The sequence below is a fragment of the Sander lucioperca genome, chromosome 10 (assembly GCF_008315115.2).
Source record: "Sander lucioperca isolate FBNREF2018 chromosome 10, SLUC_FBN_1.2, whole genome shotgun sequence".
Taxonomy (NCBI): Eukaryota; Metazoa; Chordata; class Actinopteri; order Perciformes; family Percidae; genus Sander; species Sander lucioperca.
Window position 1 is genome coordinate 4,858,606 of NC_050182.1, and position 20,587 is coordinate 4,879,192.

The 20,587-nt window shown below is 42.2% G+C and overlaps 1 protein-coding gene and 1 long non-coding RNA gene across 2 annotated transcripts in view; one reads left to right on the top strand and one right to left on the bottom strand.

The window, feature by feature from the left end:
• Positions 1-20,587, top strand: part of bcan (brevican) — a 54,482-nt gene that overhangs the window by 24,132 nt on the left and 9,763 nt on the right. The window contains exons 2-10 of the mRNA XM_031319105.2: positions 541-623; positions 3,499-3,891; positions 4,201-4,375; positions 5,377-5,504; positions 7,682-7,975; positions 8,506-9,480; positions 12,829-13,351; positions 13,631-13,872; positions 14,866-15,075. Of these exons, the coding sequence (XP_031174965.1) occupies positions 541-623; positions 3,499-3,891; positions 4,201-4,375; positions 5,377-5,504; positions 7,682-7,975; positions 8,506-9,480; positions 12,829-13,351; positions 13,631-13,872; positions 14,866-15,075 (3,023 nt within the window). The remainder of the gene's footprint in view (positions 1-540; positions 624-3,498; positions 3,892-4,200; positions 4,376-5,376; positions 5,505-7,681; positions 7,976-8,505; positions 9,481-12,828; positions 13,352-13,630; positions 13,873-14,865; positions 15,076-20,587) is intronic.
• On the bottom strand, positions 12,767-18,352 carry LOC116064451. The gene is made up of 3 exons (XR_004108530.1): positions 18,206-18,352; positions 17,271-17,273; positions 12,767-12,777 (listed from the first exon to the last, which is right to left on the bottom strand). It is a non-coding gene; the product is annotated as an uncharacterized LOC116064451 (long non-coding RNA).

Consider the following 20,587-nt stretch of genomic DNA (forward strand, 5'->3'; position numbering starts at 1 on the left):
CGTTTGGATTTTAACAATTCTGATTCTTCCTTTCGATTCCGGTTCTTATCGATTGTGATTCTTTGAGGGGTGGAGTTGAAACGGGTCACATGCTTATTTTCACAAATAAGAGGAAAGTTTTATTTTGAGTCAATGGTGGGTTGCAGTTTCACCGAGCTTTTTCAACGTAAAATAAAGCCACACTAGAGCGCTGCTTACTGTGCTATACGGCTGCAACACAACAAGCGCCTGGCTGCTACGGAAACCAAAACTTGCATGTTAAATTGGGAACCCATGATCAGATTTGAAACCAAATCCTCCAAATGATTCCAAACGATTCCAATAAAGAAACGATTCCACTGGAATCGTAATTATTTAACGATTCCAAGTAGGAATCGGTTCTCGATGCCCAACCCTAGTTTAACTTCATTTTACAGCAGTCATTTGACCTAAATAAAATATTGTAGGCACCAACACTTCTACTCTGCCGTCCAGAGGTTTTTGTCATATTGAAGTTCAAACACTGTCCCCCCTCCCTCCCTTCTTGTCTCTCACCCACAGACTGGAGGTGTTTCTACCTGTGCTGCTGTGTGCCATCTGTCTCCTCGTCCGGCCGTCGTCCTCTACCCACCACCAGGAGTCAGGTACCCCCCCACCACACACCCCCTCTGTCTTTCACCACTGACATCCACCGCTCCATTAAATCATAAGTGACCTCTGACTTTTAAGGGCAGCAGGGTGCTGTTTAATCATTTCCTGTCGTTCTTGTTTTGGCTGACACGCACTCTCTGGAGGCCGTTTTCAAGGGCGCCCGAGTGTCGCAGCAGGAAATCAGACTGATACAGCTGAATGTCTTTGCCTTTAGTTGTACTGCGTATTGGCTTGTGTGCTGATAATGTGAAAAGCATGGCATGCAAAGCAAAATGGTTTGGGAAAATGCAAAGTTTTCCGAAGTAAATGTGCGAGAACTTTAAATCCTCAAAGTCTGTTGGCAACCGGTAAGATGTGCAACAACGTGGCCGAGATATTCTGGGAGCAGAAGTCTCTGATAACAACCCTACAAACTACCTGCAGATATATAAAATGTCATTTTGTGCTATGAGGCAGCAAAATGCACCTATATATGCCCACAGCTACACTGTGAGTAATCAGTCACCTCTGTCCAATCAGTTTTTGGCCCGTAGTCCAACCCTGGTATTAAATGTCATGGCTGCGGCTCTGATAACTGCATACAGGGTTGTGCTGCAAAACTGTAACAGGAACTTTATATTTCAGGGAGAGGAGGATAGAAATGGTTTCCTGTGAGCGTGACGGAGAGATGTTTTCAGAAGACGGTGGGAGACAGATAATTGGTTGATCCGGTTTGAATTGAGCTATGAAATACACTTAGGGTGTTACTCAATTTAAAAGATAATTTTGCAAGTGAAGAAAGCCTGTCTGTCTTAAAAGTGTTGAAATATAAGACTGTGATAATACGTAATTAGAAAGACTATTCACGCCAAAGTCTCTAAGGGACGTCTCTCTGAAGCTACGATGTCTGTGTGTTTTGTACCGGGATGTAACGTTATTAATAGGGGTGAACAATTCAGAAAATGTCACGATTCAATTCCGATTTTTAGGCTCACGATTCGATTCAATATCGATTTTCGATTCAAAAACAATTCTCCATTAAAAAAAGATTCACAGTATGTAAATGTAGTTACTTTTCCCATGTGTGTGTGTGTGTGTGTATATATATGTACATCCCTTAGTACATTCATGTGGATTTTTTATTTAGTTTATTCAGTATCTTTTATTGTCCATATTATTCATGTGGATTTGTTTGTTATTTTAACATCCTGTTATGATGTATGTGTATGTTGTGTGTGATGTCTGTAAGCTACTGGGACCTTGAATTTCGCCTTAGGGATCAATAAAGTATCTATCTATCTATCTATCTATCTATCTATCTATCTATCTATCATGCATTGCAGTAGACATACAATTTAGATTTTTGGAATTCTATGAATCGATTTTGAATCGGTAGAGCTTGAATCACGATTCGAATAGGAATCGATTTTTTTGCACATCCCTAGTTATTAACACGAGCAACGGGTCTCGCTTGTTGTTTCGCTTTTTTCGGCTGATAAAAACGTTGGATCTTCTAGATGAGGAAACACAAACCTCAGTGACACATCAAGTAAGATAACATTACATGTGTTGGAACAGAGCAAAGGTAGCTAGCGAGCTAGCTAGTGAGCAAGCCGAGCAGCGAGTAAGGTGACATACAAATACTGTGTACTGTGCGAGATTAAATATGTAGTTCATTAAGCGGTTTCACACGGGCCCCATGGAAGTGCGCCAAGCTTTGAAACCAATTTGACATAGCGGCCAAACAGTAGAATTTGTAACTTCTGTGTCCGTCACGTGATGCCATCTGACCCAAAAATACTTTTCCCCCCATAGACTTACATGGCTGAATCAGTGGATACATATTTCCGAGCGTCGCAACCTCAGCGAAATGACTTGTTTCTCTATCAGAATTTGATCCATTCGGTCGGATAACATTTGGAAAGTCTAGAAGAGACAATTAAATCATTTCATCCCCATTCAAGTTAGCGGAGCGCTAAACCGGAAGGAGCCGGCTTGGCTTGGGCCATGCAGTATGAAAGAAGCGCCGATCATTCTGGTAATTTTATATGAGGAAGGTGAACTTTTCTGGCTTTATACGCCACTGAGCAACTCTCATAGGAATGAATGGGGCTCTGCCTCGAACCCTGGATCCAGGTTTATTTATTTATTTTTCGGCATTTTAGGCCTTTATTTGGATAGGACAGCTTAGACTTGAAAGGGGAGAGAGAAGGGGAATGACATGCAGCAAAGGGCCGCAGGTCGGAGTTGTCGTTGTTGTTTTTCGAAGTTTTTGACGCCTTTTCCGACGTTTTTTTGTGCTTCTTTTCAATGCTTTATGAGCATTTTCGACGTTTCTGACGCTTTCAATGTCAGAAACGTCAATGTTTTTGTCACTTTTTCCAATGTTTGATGTTTTTTTCTGATGTTTTTTTCTGACATTTTTGACGCTTTTCTAACGTTTCTGGCTATTTTAAACAATTTTGTCGCTTTTTCCATTGTTTTTGTTGCTTTTGTCCTCTTTTTTTTGGCTTTTTTATGATGGCTACGGAGCTTTTTGGCCGGCTTTTTAAAAAATAAAATATATATATATATATTTTTTTTTTTTTAAATAATTTATTAGGCCCACACTGTAAGTGAAAAAGCTATATGAGACATGCAATAATACAGTCACAAATATTTGACTTTTTCTTCTTAAATAAAAGCATATCTGGCGCTTGATGTGATTCTCATTTCCAGTCTGGCCCTTAGTGAAGTTGAGTTTGACACCCCTGGTCTAAGGATAGTTGTCTTTATGCTAAGCTAGGCTATCTCCTGGCTGCTGCTCTGTATCAATCTTACCTGAACAAGAAAAAACATATTTCTCAAAATGTCACCTACTGTATTACTTTAAAGCTTGCTTCTCTTCAGATGACTCGAAGCTCCTCCAGGTGACCATCCCCGCCGCCCCACCTGTGGCCGCTGTGCTGGGCGGCTCTTTGATGTTACCCTGCCTGGTGTCTCTGGCACACCCGCCGCCTTCCCCCTCCACCAACGGCCGCCACGCCGTGCTGTCCCTCCCACGGGTCAAATGGAGCGTGCTGACTCATGGGCGCGAGGCAGAGATCCTGGTGGCCCGCGGCGACAGGGTGCGAGTCAGCGAGGCATACAAGGACCGAGCCTCGCTGCTCCATTATGCCTCGTCCCCCGCCGACCTCACGCTGCGGCTGGATAACCTGAGACAGAACGACACTGGCTTCTACCGCTGCGAGGTGCAGCAGGGCCTGGAGGACGCCGACGACGTGGCTCAGGTCAAAGTCAAAGGTGAGGTAGATATGGTTTGAATTAAATAAAAGCAAGCAGACATATTTCCTTTTTTTGGCCATGATTCACAATGCATCTACCCAAGGGTGTAACTTTGGGTTCAACATTGGGGGGGTTGAGATCTCCAACTATCTAGGGAGCTACCGGAACATGTCTGCATGTATTGAGAAAAGCGACAAAAACATTGAAAAAAGTGTAGGAAAAAAAGAAGGAAGGATATAGACTACCCTGCCTCTAATTCTTCTTTGCAGAATGATCACATAAAACACGACAGAATCCATAAAGCTGATTTTTTTTTTTTTTTTACAGGGGTGGTGTTCCATTATCGTGATGCATCCAGCCGCTACGCCTTCACCTTTGAGCGAGCCAGAGAGGCCTGCGAGGAGATCGGGGCTCAGATTGCCACTCCGGAGCAGCTCCTGGCCGCCTACCACAGCGGATACGAGCAGTGTGACGCCGGCTGGCTCTCAGACCACTCAGTGAGGTGAGCGCCCGATGTCAAACTGGACACGCCATTTACTGGATCGAGTGGCCTCTTGAATGGAAAAATAGAATCCAGATTTTGTGGGCACTCAGATGTTCAGTGTACATTTGGCAACAGCCCATACCCTTCCCAAGCCCAAAAGCTCGACAAAAACAACAACAATAAATTGCCACACTGACACTTTGCTGTCCTTGTGGCTCGGGGAGCATCCAGTGTGCAGGTTTGTCAGTTTGCAGTAGGGATGCAACGAATACGGATTTTTGGGGTTCGGCCGAATACCGAATCCACTGGTTACGATTCTGCCGAATCCGAAACCGAATACTGAATCCTATTCCCATCCTCAATCCATTAACACATTAAACACATTAATGAAGTTAACAATGTCCAAAAAGATAGTTTAGAAAGACAGTACCGAACGCTGTCGTTCGACTGGTCATGACTGTTTTCCCAAGATGGCGCCTACCTGTATATGTGAACGGTACTGTCTTTATAAACTATCTTTTTAATAAACTGTCTGTACACTTACAAAGTTCTCAATGCTTCGGTTTACATGTAGGGACCCTCATTATGCTACCGTGGAAGTGTGGTGCTATTTTGAGCCTTGTTAGTGGTATAGAAATAGCGATTTCTTTTTACTTTAGCCCCGACGACAATCGCTATAAGCTAATTAGCGGTTTGCGCTAAAACTGGTCACATTCGATTAGCATGAAAACATTTCCCAGAGAACGGACGACTCGGTACACATGTGTTATTAACCCCTAGGTTCATTTTGCGCCTGATTTGTCCTTTAAGTTTACTATAATAAGCCTGCTCAGCCAGCTAACATGTAATATGCTCTGGACATCAGAACACACAGATCCTCCAGGAGCTGAGAGGCACTCATGGGATCAGAAATCAAAACACCTCTCCCCACTTCAACACAGAGAAGTGTGATGTTTGGAGTGCTGCCATCACGAAAAGAAGAGGTACTTGGTGTTTCAGTGCGACATTTCCCTCCACAGATATCCCATCCAGATGCCAAGAGAGGGCTGTTTTGGGGACATGGATGGATTGCCGGGAGTGAGGAACTATGGACTGTTAGAGCCTGATGAGCTGTATGACGTCTACTGCTACGTGGAGAATATCGATGGTAAGACAAACAAAAGCAGTGTTTTCCCCAGGTTTGTGGAAGACTTAGTTGCACATATTTGGCGAAAGGGTTTAGGGGTCCTCCCTCAAGAAAATGCTACATTTTTCAATAAAAAAAAAATGCAATTTCACATCATTTGGGACCATTATTATTAACCCTTGTGTGTTGTTCGGGTCTGTGGGACCCGTTTTCAATGTTTGCTAAAAGAAAGATTATGCTATTTATTATTTCTTCTAACTCAAACTCATTGGCCTTGGCTCATTTTCTGTGAAGAACATAAAAAATAACTTATTTTCAATGACTGCACACGGTACACCCCCCCTACACATAACTATTACATATGAGGTGTTCGGGTCTACTGGACCTGAGTGTATTTAAATGTAGGTGCTATGAAACTATGTTGTCGTTCTGTACCTGCTATTCCCACACAAAGTTACAAAATTGTTACATTTCAAGTGCTTTCACCTGTTCTGATTATGCTCTAAGAAATAAGCATCAATAATGATAAAAAATCTTGTTTCTATTTTTTTTTTTTACCTTTTTTATAATTGAATTTCCTTATTTTCTCACAAAAAACGAAAATGATCATATGATCATAAATGTGATCTCACAGGGGTAAATGGCAAATATGAACCATAAATGATGTATATATCATTGGTAATGGAGCTAAGTAAACATCTATTAAGTATTTTTGCATACATTGTTGATGGCTGTATTGATTTAAAAGCCTAATAATGTGGTGGGTCCACCAGACCAGGGAACATTGGCTGTGTAACAAAAATATAATTACTACACAAGGGTTAAGTCCACTGGGGACCGACTACAGTCATTAGATCTGAGAAAAGTCTTACTTACATTCATTCGGTGTAGGTGCCGCCCAAAAGCGGCTTGGGTGCTGCACCCAAACCTTATCAGACTCAGTACTGCAGTATAGAAAAGGATTTTAGTTTTTTTGGTACAATTGGTACAAGCAACATGAGTGTTATTATAGTATATATAAATAAAGATGAATCTGTCAATTATTTTCTCGATTAATCAATTGTTTTTGTTTGATCTATAAAGAAAATGGTGAAAAATGATGATCAGTGTTCACCATAGCCCAAGATGACGTCCTCAAATGTCTCGTTTTGTCCACAACTCAAAGATATTCAGTTTACTGTCATAGAGGAGAGAAGAAAGTAGAACAAATTCACATCTAACAAGCTGGAATCAGAAGAGAAGTTTTACTTTTTAGGACTCAAACCGATTAGTTGATTATCAAAATAGTTGCCGATTAATTTAATGGTTGACAACTAATCGATTCATTTTTGTAGCTCCAGGAAACATGTTCTAGTAGAAACCCAAAATATGGTACCTTCAAACAGAGCTGTAACAATTCCAAATGTTGCTGTACAATTAATTGTCTCAGAAATAATTACAATTAATATAATTGTCTCTTTCAGTCACATTTAAAAATATGCATTCATTTATTACTTTTTCAAACAAATAAAAGTTTGGAATGAATTCCAGGATACATCTTTTGGTTGGGATATCACTGTGACCCAGATAATGTACTAACATAAGTACACAGCCTATGAAGTAAACCACGCCTCTTTATTATCATAAAAACATTGTATTTCTTTTCTTAAATGAACATAAAATTGACAATTACCATGAACATCCATACCCCTTATGACCTCAGCTCATGTTAGCAATTAATTGCAGTCATAGGCGTAATTTACAGGGGCGATGGGGGGGTTACAACCCCCCCAATAATCAAAACTGGCCAGTGCACCCCCCCCTCAAAATTTTTTATTATAATTTACTTTACATAAAGAGACATTGGCACCATAAATTGATTCAGAAAATACCAATATAATTGGTATACAAAATACCAGAATGCAGAAAATTAAGTGTTTGACGCTCAAAATTTCAATTTTGCTCAAAAGTGGAGATCTCAACCCGCCCAATTTTAAACCTAAAGTTACGCCCTTGATTGCGGTTAAACAAAGAAACGACGATTACTCAAAAAATATTGCGATTAGACAATTATGTAATAATTGTTACAGGCCTACCTTTAAAGTATTAAACCCATGCTTGAGTCTTGATTTGGATTGCTAACCTGAACAGCACAATAACCACAGCAAACTAAGAGGCAAGAGATCATCAGAACTTGACACCTGTCTCCTTGTGTAAAGGTGAGGTGTTTCATGGCTCCGCCCCCAAGCGCTTCACCTTCTCGGAGGCCAAGGCCTACTGTCTGAGTCACGGGGCCGAGCTGGTCACCACGGCTCAGCTGTACGCAGCCTGGAACGACGGACTGAACCTCTGCAGTCCGGGCTGGCTGGCAGACGGGAGCGTGCGCTACCCCATCGTCACCCCCAGAGAGCGCTGTGGAGGCGGCGAACCGGGGGTCCGAACTGTCTATCGCTACAGCAACCAGACGGGCTTCCCCGAGGTTCACACTCGACACGATGTCTACTGCCTCAAAAGTAAGAGAACAATCTTCAGCAAAAGCATTTGATGAAGTGTCCTGGTTTATTTTCTGCATCCTAAAGATCAGGGCCCCTCTACGAAAGGATTAGTGCCACTTGTGAAAAATGTATTTGAGTTTCATTGACTTTAAACACAGAACTCAAATGCTTTTTTCACATACCCCTCCAAGGGATCGACTCGCAAGATAAATCTTAGGGAAAAGAAGAACAAACATAGTTCTGGCACGCACAATTTTCTTCTTTATTTTTGTACTTCTCCCAAATTTATTTTCTTGCGAAATACTTGACAGTTCTCGGGATCACATGTCACCCAAAAATCCATCTTGTCAGGCTTCAAGTCTGTTAAAGGTGACCACTTCACTCTAATGATGAAGATCACAAATGGCTTTTCATCTTTCTTTCCTGCAAATGAGCTTTCTTCTCTACACTCTCAACCAAGTTGTTCCATTATAAGTGGGATTAGGAATAGGTCTAATTAAATTCTGCACAATATGAATAACATTTTGAAACTGTGCTCTTTATTCCAGGCAATAACGGCGCTTACACAGAATCTCCTCAGGATTTCCTCGCCACTAAACCAGGGAACATTGGCCAGGACATTGTTTTCTTAACTAGTCCTGCAGAGGAGGAGTTCGGCCGGCGCGAGGCGACGGTGAAGGGGGGCGAAGAGGTCCAACGTGCCCGCATGGCCAATCCTGTTCAGCAGAGCCACATGGAGGCTCAGGCCGTCACATTGAGTTATGACAAGCAACCATTCACGGTAGACATTCGGGAGTCTGTCACTCCTCCATCTGAGCATAAAGAGCACTTGTCCACAGAGAAGAGTACCTGGGAAGTCATAGAAAAGGCCAGCCACACAGAGAACTATCAGCCAGCATCGGAAGAAAACACAGACGCAGATCATGAAGAGTCTGACACGTTTCCAACAAATTCTCCAAAGGCAGATGGTGTCCTAACAGTTGATGAAGACTCCACTTTACCCACAAATGATGCGACAATTCCAGCGAGCGCAGAGCCCTCAGAGCATCATATTTCTGTGACTGAAAGCCTGGGTACGACAACTGTTAATGCAACATCTGGAGCTGATGCAAACGAGGCCCTCAGCAGCTCTCTGGAAGTTCCTCAGGAGGGCGACCTTCCTCTTCTACAAGAGGACCACACTACAGATGCTCACCTGGATCTCACTTCTGAAGCCCAGCACGTCTACACGAGCACATCTTACAAGGTTTCTGGGCAGCCAGAAGAGGCCAGCGCTGGTTCTGCCGAGGAGATATCAGCGGTGACGTCTTCACCCCACACCGAGGAAACAGATGTTTACTCCACCACCCCGCTGCTGCCGTCTTTTGATCACAGTATGCCTGAGAACCATCAGGCAGAAGAGGAGTCTGGAGAGGAGAGTGTAAACCCTCTTCTAGATGGGGCAACACAAACCTCAGTGACTCAAAGTTTGGTTGGCATGGACACCTCTGCACCCTCTGAACTGGCCCCTAGGTCTGATTCAGGTAAGTATTAGAGAGAAGACACACCAGCCCGATAATCGGGCGTCGGGCCGTCTGGCGAGGTCGGTGACTCGAGTCTGTTCGGTGTGTCCCGTGCCGTCGGCCGTCCGAGGAGCCGTCGGCCTTCATTTGGGCCGACACGACATGTTCAGTCGGGGACAGGGCAGTCGTGACTCACCCGGAAATGGGGAGCGGATGAGCCGCTCAAAATCTGACGAAAATCTTTTAACCTGACCTTTGTCAATCTGAAATGAAGACAGATTCAGCAACTGCACGGCCTATTTCTCGCTTAAAATGTTTTCAGAAACACGTTTCGGTGAACTATTTTAGTACAATATGAGATCGTATTCTGAACAAGCCGCCATGACAGTCTGGCTGTGAATTTCCGGAGAAAAAAGAACCACGTGACGCGTTCGTCCAATCAGCTGCCGGTTTTCATTTTCTGGGAAATAATCAGACTGTTAATGGAAACAATACAGAGCAGCGCCGCCTGCTGGTATGGAGACGTATTACGTTTCGCGCACGCGCAGAGCGTACGCTCAAGTCGGCGTCGCCTCAGTGTGTTCTGAGGCATTTTTTGGACCTCGGGACCCGACTGATAAGTCCGACTGGCTTTTCTGCCGACGGTCGGCCCGTCTGGTTGGTGTGTCAGGGCCCTTACAGGGAATATCAAAGTTAGGACGTTATCACAAAATGAGTTTATGGTATTTTTGAGGTTCCTCAATTGTTAGTGACCCTGTGAGGGTATAATTCTCAAAATACAACAATCATGGAGATCTTGATAGAATATTTAAAAGTTGCAGTACAAGTTAGTAATGTCACGGCATAACCAACCCTGTGGAAATTTGATTACTCTCATTACGTCTCGGATTATACCAGAGCTTGGATTTACTCATGCATTTGAAAAACTACAGGAGCTAACGCCAGACCGCCAGACTGGAGTTAAGGATTTGAGGCCTACCTGGCTTTCCGACTCCGGGCGCCGTCCTCCTCTGCTTTGCGGGGCCAACTCGCTAGGGCTGGGTACCCAACTCAATACTTTTTAGGCACCGACCGAATTGCCTCTAAAGTATCGAGTATTGAAAAATGCCTCGTCATTCAATACCCAATTTCAATACCTAAGGAATAAATCTCATCATTGTCAGATAGCCAATAAGCACGCAGCATGCTTCTACCAAGATCTAATAATGCTGGTGATTGGCTGTCTGACGTTACACGTCGTAGAGACCGCGCAGGAAAAACTCTACGTTACACAGAGAGACGGGGCTCACGTAGTAGGAGTTGAAAGATATATAAAACGATTTGTGCCATAATGTGTAATGTTGTAATTTCTTTTTGTTTTATAAAATTGGTATAAAAAAAATGATCATTTAGGAAGCGGTATCGAAGTCACAGTATTGGTCTCGGTACCGGTATCAAGTATTTTTTTAACGATACCCAGCCCTACAACTTGCTCTGCGTTCACTCATCAGTCGCCGCGGCATCTGCAACTGCGTTGGCACTCGATTGATCGTTCATTTGTAAATGTTCAAAGACGCGGACAGTAGCGTAAACTTCAAAAGGGGGAAAATGTCAGTTCAACCAGGGAACACTGAGTCTCTCCGCGAGGCTGTCTCCACCTATACATGTTCCCTCTGAGCCTCCATTCCTCTGCTTTACTTCCTCTTTCGGAGCTCTGTGACGCAGATAAGCCACCAACCACCCCAGCCAACAACCAATGAAAACCCACAGCTGAATTTTGACGTGACAATAACATTGTAAAATATTTGAGTATGAGGGCATGGCATGCTAGTGGCGAGGCGAGCATTACAAAAGTGACGCACGTTTGTCACGGAAGTAAAGGCTGGACTGTTTGGAGCAGTTTGTGAACAGTGTTTTCTGTTGGAGATGGTAAGTCCCTTTGAGGTGGACTTTGAGCTTTTTCACTTTGTAAACCTATAACATGCACAAAAAATATATATGACACAATAAAGGAAAGGGAAAAGGCCAAAAAGCATAATATGAGCACTTTAAAGTAAAGTGAATTTCTACTTAAAACCTATTTCATTGTCACTTGTTTCATTCACATTAGTTTTAGGCCTTTATTTTTGACAGGACAGCTTAGACTTGAAAAGGGAGAGAGAGGGAGAATGACACGCAGCAAAGGGTCTCAAGTCAGAACCGAACCTGCGGCTGCTGCGTTGAGGGCCCGAGCCTCTTTACATGGGCGCATGCTCTACCAGGTGAGCTACCCAGGCGCCCAGTGTGTTCCTCATTTCGTACTGGTGTTTGAATTCTCCACGGTTAATTTCATTCACTATATAGTCCACTATAAAATACCCACAATGCAGAGCTAATCTGAGATACATGAACATAAGATGTAACCAATATTTTACTCCTGTATACCTTTCACTATCCTGTGTTGTGAGTGCTCGCTTTGTTTCAGGGATGTATTTGAAGTATTTTTGTTTGGCGCGCCCGCCTCTGTCACACAAATAACCAGTGCATCTTCTGGTGCAAAGATACTTTCAGTGTAGTGGCCGACATCTTGTTTGGTCGTTGCCTATATAGTTCACTATTTAATAAACACTATATAGGGAAGAGTGAGTGAGTGAATTAGGGAACGGTTTGGAACACAGCTAGGGTCTTTGTTTTTGTTTACTGCTGTAGTTTTCCATTGTCAAACTAAGTTGCGTTAGAGCTATCTTAAACATATCATTTCAGACTTGTAGGCTTATATATTGTTGGGTAGTTAAATTTATAATAAAACATCGTACTTTATACATTACATATGTTTTGTGTGCAAAAATCTTAATTTGTAAAGTAACTAAAGCTGTCAGATTAAACGCGATCCTTCCTGACGCTGAAGCCGGCGGGCCGAAAGTTGCAAGGGTGGCTTTTCCGCTCACAGGCACTAGGGGGAAGCGAGACGACCACCATTCAACTCGAAAGAAGTCATATAACCATTCCAATGACTCTGAAGCTGTTCAATGAAGTTGGTGGTGGTGATGGCGCAGTGGCTGTGACACATGCCTTTGGTGTGGGAGTTCTGGGTTCAATTCCCATTGCAATACACCAACCAATGTATCCCTGAGCAAGACACTTAACCCATAGTTGCTCCAGAGGACCTCTGATGCATAGCAATTGTAAGTTGCTTTGGATAAAAGCGTCAGCTAAATGACATGTAATGTAAAAGTTAAGGTAAATTAAGCTAAAAAAACTGCATAGTTCCCCTTTAATGTAGTGGAGTAAAAAGTATAATATTTTCCCCTGAAATGTAATGAAGTAGAAGTAGAACCAACACGAAAAGAAAAACATTTTCTGCTTTTATGTCAAGCAGAAAATGTTTTGATGATCCCTTTTCTTTGGCAGGTTCTGATCACACCGCAGAGCCCTCAGGTGTAACCGTGGAGTCATCCCCCCCGGTCCGGCATGATGATGAGGACTCCAGTAGCACTTCACAGGAGACCGTTTCAGATGATCCAACCGACCACAGTGGACACGTTAACCCTGCAGAAACCCCGACAGCAGAGGTCTTCACAGTCACAGAGGACTCCAGTGTAAACGCCCCGGTCCTGAACAGTGATCCCGTCACCTTGTTGACATCGCCTGTGTCTGTAACCCCGTCTCTTCCTTCTGTGGAGGTTGAAGCCAGCTCCCCAGAGATAACAACCTTCATACCCGAAAGCAACACTCCATCTGGGGCCGAACCTCTGGTTCAGGGCAAACTCGAACGGGAGGTATTACGAGAAAGCCCAGAGGTATTCTTCAACAAAACCACAAATATCACAGACAGCGATCCGGAGGGGAGGGAACAAGATTCCAGAGAGGAATCGGGTGAATCGTCAGGAGGAAGCGCAGAGCTGACAAATCCGACTCTGTCAACGGACCACACATCTGCGGGAACGGACGGCGAGGATGCCACTGATGTCAGCTCCCCAGAGATTATAACCTTCATACCTGAAAGCAACACTCCATCTGGGGCCGAACCTCTGGACGCCATCCAGGACAAACTCGAACGGGAGGTATTAAGAGAAAGCCCAGAGGTATTCTTCAACAAAACCCAAAATATCACAGACAGCGATCCGGAGGGGAGGGAACAAGATTCCGGAGAGGAATCGGGTGAACCGTCAGGAGGAAGCGCAGAGCTGACAAATCCGACTCTGGACCACACGTCTGCGGGAACGGACGGCGAGGATGCCACTGATGCACCTCATCCAGCAGATGTAAAAATCACTCTGATCCCTCATGTGACTCTCACACTGGGCTGGGAACCAGAGGCTTCTTCTTCGTCCTCCACAGCGCAGGAGTCTCGCTCCGATCTGGAGTACAGCGCAGAGCCTCCTTTGGCTAACGGATCTGAAGACGTCTCTAAGGAGCCAGAAGTGACTGAGATCCCCACCAGCGGCATCACTGGTGAGTTTAAAGGAATAGTCCACCAGACACTCACCCTGTAGGTTTCAAATGTGTTTCTGAAATGTTTGTAGCTTACACTTCAGTGGAGGATCGAAGGTTAATCCATCGCAGTGGCAATGAAAAGTATCAAAATGTCTGCAACCACTGCAGTTTAATCCACTTCTCAATCAAAATTAAAAAGAGTTCAATCAGGAGAAACAAGTGAATGAAGTAAAGATGAATGTTTATTATAACTAGTCTTGCATTGGCTGCACCACAGATGCGTTCTGGGATAGGAGACAAAACTGCTCTGGGTTGTTTTCATTTCTTTAAACTATGTCTTTAAGGCCGATATCGATACAAATATTTGGCGATTTAAAAATTTGATATTCCGATATATCCGCCGATATATATATAAAAAACAAATGCGCGTAACAAAACATAAACAGATTTCCCTAACATTAGTTATTTGTAGTTATTTATGAGTCCTCACTAAAAAAGTTTGTTTTATTGTCACAACAGAACAGAGGAAAATCAAAATATAGTAAAGTTCTGATAAATAAAATGTATAAAAATACAAACTTAAGATATGAAACTTAAAGGGTTAAACACGAGTGTTGCCAACCAAGACGTTGTAGAGCGTCCTCTGGTGGACAAACTGTGTAACGCCAACACTCAGAACATGGTTGAAGGGTGTTTCGTCCGTTTTTATTTTATTTTTTAAATATTCATTTATCGGCCATTATAAATACAGATACCGATAGTTTGGAAAATGCCTAATATTGGCCAATAATATCGGCCGATAATATCGGCCGGGCTCTAGTGTGCAGTGTGTTAAAAAATAAAATAATTTTTTTTTTTTTTTTAACCCAGACATTTCAAAAATAAAACATTATAAATCTGTGATTGCAATACCGTAAAACCGTGATATTTTTACTGACGGTTATCATAACGTCGGAATCATATACCGGCCCATGCCTACCGTGGACATATAATAATAAAGTGTCTCAACAGAACATGGATCATCAGAGGGAGGTGCGGGGCAGACCAGCACAGAGGAGCCTTCAGTTAAGGTATGCACATGGCATCTGGATAATGAGGAGGAAAGCTCCGGTCGGACGCTCAGCAGCGACAGCAGTGATGTGACAATCACCGCTCCCACCATGTTCCCAGAGTACTCTGCCGTGGCTGCCAACGTTGCTGCAGGATCAGGAGGCATTTCAGGTAAGAAAAAGAAGCACTGCACATGTAACAGGTGTGATCCTGCGTTGTGTTATGGAGAGACACCAGTCATTTTAGTCGTTTAGTTCTTGTGATAGACGAACATTGCGGCCCCTGGATTGTTGTTGAATGTTCATCCTCGGCAATGATGCCACTAGATGTATGGAAACATCTGTCTCTTATTGGCTATTTTCAGAAAGTTTCTTCTAGAAAAGTATTATTTGACGAGATCATTTGAGTGTCTGAAATTCCTACTAATGGATATATAAAGATTTTGCTTGCAAAAATAGATAAAAGCCATTCTTAAAATGAAAAAAATAAATAAAAAAAATCCCTTGAGTGCACTGAAGAAACATGCCGACGCTAGTTTGATTGATTCCCTGGATTACATACACAAAAATACATAATTTAGGAAAATGAATAAAAAACGGATATATGTCATCACACATTATGGAAACACTCGTTACGCACGCACGCACGCACGCACGCACGCACACACACACACACACACACACACACACACACACAAGCACGCAGCTCAGTAGTTTGATAATTTATCTAGCAACCTAGCATGTCGCTGTTCTTAGAACAGAAATGAATATATAAGTTGACAATTGCGTTCTGTCTTTGTCCATAGTTAACTTCATAGGTACATCAACATAATGAACAAAAAGGAACAAGCTCTTAAAATAATCTGCCCAGTGTTATAATCATGATTAACCGCCAGTGGTGAAAGAAGTATTCAGATCCTTTACTTAAGTCAAAATCAGCTAATTATTTCAACTGTAATGTAGGGGCCTATATATTGTTGCGTAGTTTAATTTATAATAAAACGTATTTTAAAACTAAAGTAACTAGTAACTAAAAATGTCAGATTAAAGTAGTGGAATAAAAAGTACAACATTTCTCTCTGAAATGTAGCGGAGTACAAGTAGAAAGTGGCATGAGAAGTCTCTAAATTTGTACTTGAGTAAATGTACTTAGTTACATTCCACCACTGCTTACCGCCTACAGGGGTAAGTTAAACTGGGAAGAACATAACATGCGTCATTCCTTTAAAGGGGTGATTGAGTGATTATATAGGGTATTTTACACTGTTCCTTAAGGTCTCCTAATAGGGTATGTAACATTGGTTGGGCTGAAAATTGCCCGAATGCTATTTTATTAGGCCCTTAACTACCCTGTGAATATGGCTCTATTTGGAACAAGAACTTTTTTTCCAAATATGGTATGCTCATGAATATTTAGATGAGCTGCGCGCTGATTGGTTTGAGCGAACCCCATAGAAACACACTGGAGACGAGACAGCAGGTCTCATATTTCAGACACTGCAAAGTTATACATTGTTTGTCGGGCTATTTCGTTATTAAATTCACTTCTGAGACTTTTTTAAGTGAGAAATCAACTATATAAAGCTCAAATATGGGCCGTTTTACTAAAAGTGATGGCTAATTGCAAATTTAGTAAGGCATGTCGGACTTTAGGAGCTCCACACAGTCTGACGAGAAAGCGTCAACCTCCATACCCAGTGAAAGTCACCGTTTCTCGGTTACTGGACGACCGGGGCTCGGGGCTCCGGAGCTGCAAGCTAGGCTATGTGTCCCATTTAATAATAATCGTTGCTACACTTTCGGCATAACTTTTGTATATTTACAGTTTGAATTTCGTCACGCCACTTACAGAACATGTACCCCAATGTCTTATAAAGCTAACTATGGTGTCCGATTTCAATTTAATGCATTTTTGTGAACATTAGGGATTTCGTTAGCTGCTACTGTCCCTTCAATCCTATGAATCGCGGCTAGCTGCAGGCCCTGGAGCTCCATCAGGGCCTCGGCATTTTGTAGTCCAGTAACCCAGAACCAGTGACTTTGCGCGGGTATGGAGCGCCGCAGGCTTCCCTTCGTGACTGAGATCCAGCTAGCTCATAGTGAGCCGGGGGGTCTATGAAGTAGGACATGCCGGGCGGCGAGGCAGCACCGGCCGCTGTCACGTAGCCTGCTGAGCTCCTGCTGAACTGCGACACACAGTCGGACAAAATTTGCAATTAGCCATCAATTTTCGTAAAACGGCCCATATTTGACCTCTACATAGTTGATTTCTTGCATAAAAAAGTCTCAGAAGTGAATTTAGTAATGCAAGAGCAGGCGAACAATGTAAAAAGTGTCTGAAATTTGCGCGACCTAGATTTAGAAGACTAACTGACCTCAGATCAGTTAGCTAGTGGCCTATGTGTTTGGACGTGACAAAGATAGAGACTAGAACCAAATGAGGAGGAGCTGCCGAGTTGACGTCAACTAGGCGGCTTATTGAGATTTGCCGGTTTTCAGAGGCAGTTTCAAATTGTGAGATTTGCAGAGGAAAGAGGTGTCAATGGGATTTTGAGGTTCTATGTATGTCCTAGTTACCCACTAAACTGTCATTATTCAACTATGACAAGGTAAAATCGGTTTTGCATTCAATCACCCCTTTAAAAAATGACCGCACACATACAGTATTTTAAAGTGAGAGAACACTGGACCAAAGTACACAAATCTACACTTCTGGTAAATGGCAAGTAGGAACCTTAATTGACCGCGATACACAAACACCAGAAACAGCAGCTGGTGTTAGTTTGTTTGGAAGGAACATCTGTCTCTGAAAATGCCACATGCACGCTGCAATCTAGCACCTCAAGCTGACTCAGCACGGCGGAGAGATTAGCGTCCGATTTGGAATGAATTCCCAGAGGATAACACACAGTAAGCTCACAACAGGCATCTCCTCGCCGTGTTACACAAGAAGGGTTTGATTAACCATTTTTAGATTGTTTGAAAACTGAGTCTATTCTTCAAGTTCAAAAAGTCCAAAGACAAAACATCTTTAACCCTCCTGTTGTCCTCAAATTTGACTCATTTTCAAAAAGTTTCTATATCAGAAATTTTGGGTTTCTTTCAACCAAATTGTCAAAAAAAAATGGATGGTTCCATATGACGCTCTTCACAAGTAAAATAAATGATCAGTTCACTACTGTCATTGAATTTGGGTGTTTTATTCAATTTTATAGCATTTGAAAATAAATTCATAAAAGAATGTTGAAAAAGGTGACAAAAATCTTGGAAAAAGCTTCAAAAACGTGGGCAAAACAACCAACAAAAACGTTTTAAAAAATCGATAAAAACATCTGCAAAAATTACAAAAGTGTCAAAAAGTCGACCAAAACGTTAAAAATAAGTTTGAATTTTAAATGTTGACCAAGAAAAACAAAACAACGCACGGTCGACGGGAAGACAACACAAGGGTTAAATTGCTACAAGTGAAAAGGCACATTCAGTTTGAAAGGATGACACAAAAGAATCATGTTGTAAGAATCAAAGTGTGGCGAAAAGCTGCTGGGTAAATGAACACCGAGCTGCACCTTCAACAGTTTTTAGTGTGAAAATACCATTTCAGTTTGAAGTCACTTTGTGTATTCACTTAAAGTTAACGTACAAAGCCATGTGTATCCAAAAGGTTCTTTAAGTTGATTTGGGTATTGTTAGAAATAAAACTTACAGAATCAGAATCAGCTTTATTGGCCAGAAGGAATTTGACTCGGGTTAATCTTCGCTCTCAACGTACAACACTACATCACTTAACATATAAAGAATAAAAACAGAAAGGACAGTAAGAAATCTAAAAAAAAAATACTGTTAAGTATACAGTATAACAATACAATAGAAATTTACAATTTTACAAAAAATATACAATAAGCTGCCTTTGCTGGTGACTCTGTAATAATAATAATAATAATAATAATAATAATAATAATACATTTTATTTATGGGCGCCTTTCATAGCACTCAAGGACACCTTACGTGCCCTGCACACTGCCTGCGTGACGTGAGCGTGGCCTGAGCGTTGCGTGTCAGCTGCGTGGCGGCTGCGTGGCGTTTTCTATATCTTTGCACACCAGAAACGAGTCTGATGCGGCGCTGCTGCTGCTAGCCTTGTTTGGACACATGGATGTTTCCCATTGATAAAAGACAACGTCGGCAGTATTGACGGCAAAATAGGCTACAGAATATTTGGTTCTGTATTGACAGGTGCAATATTAGAAAATCGATAATTATTTATTTTTTATTTTTTTAAATTACATTTATATCTGCATTTATGTCTTTCAAACATCAAAATGTCATTTATTAAATGTATTCGTGTCAAAATAACATATAAACATCTTTTCATATTCCCCTTTCCTGGAAACGCTTCCAACACGCTTGCGTGTCGCGTGAAAAATTGGCGTCGGTCCTATTTCTAGCATGCACGCGTTTTCGGAGCGGCTCGAGCCACGCCTGAGCCGTGCGTGTCACGCAGGCAGCGCACACGCTCTTACCTGTTAACATGGGAGCCGAAATAAAAACGGACACGCCACGCAGCTGACACGTTCACGCCACGCAGCCAGTGTGCAGGAGGCCTTACCGTTAAAACAAGCAAAATACAGATAAAAAGGCAAAACAAACATTTAAAAATTCAGATAGAAAATTAAAAGAAAGCAATACATCCATGAATTTGAATGGAGAGTGGAGTTATGTAGGGTAGGCCTTTCGTAATAGGTGAGTTTTGAGAGAGTTCCAAAGGTGGGGAGAGACTCTATGGTACGGATGGATAGAGGGAGGGAGTTCTAAATGTGAGGGGCAGAATGGCTGAAGGCTCTGAACCCCATTGTGTAGGGCAACTTCATTTGAAAATTAGATGTTACAGAATGGTTATAAATCTGGCAGTAAAAGGGTTAGGGTTAGGCTTTTTACCAATCACACTGGAACATGTAATAATTGAGCAGTGGGTCCCATACCTGATGTGACAGCCCCCTCTGCTGGTGACTCTGTGTAGGGAAACTTCATTTGAAAATGAGATGTTAAAGAAAGGTTATAAATCTGGCAGTAAAAAATTCCTCTCTGAACTTGTTTGTGGCGGTGCAGGACCCATGCATTTAAGAAATGGGGTTGTCAGAAAAAATAAACAATTATAAGCCATAGTATAACTTCTATTCAGTTGGAAAACAGCTTGAAGCTAAATCTGAAAGATGAATGCTTTAGTACACGGTCCCTGACAAATACATTTCAAAGGAAACACGTAATGTGAAAAGTTAGTTTATTGGCTATCTCCAGACAGTTTCTTCTAGAATGGTACACACACACACACACACACACACACACACACACACACACACACACGTTCAGCTCAGTAGTAGGGCCGCACGATATGAGGAAAATATCTAATTGCGATTGTTTTGACTGATATTGCGATATGATTCACGATATTGGAGGGAATGATCATTTTTGTATCATTATTCTCATTTTCATTGAAAATTATTAACATTGAAAGAAATTAAAATGATTACAGTGTGATTTTTGCGAGGATCTGTACCAAACAAAGATTTTTTCTTTAGTCTGTAGGATAGGTAGGCCGGGACGTCTCTGCAGCACCAAAATACCTTATTTTAGAATGGTTTGACACATATTTTGCCTTTAACAAATATTGCGCCCCTCTGCGATTT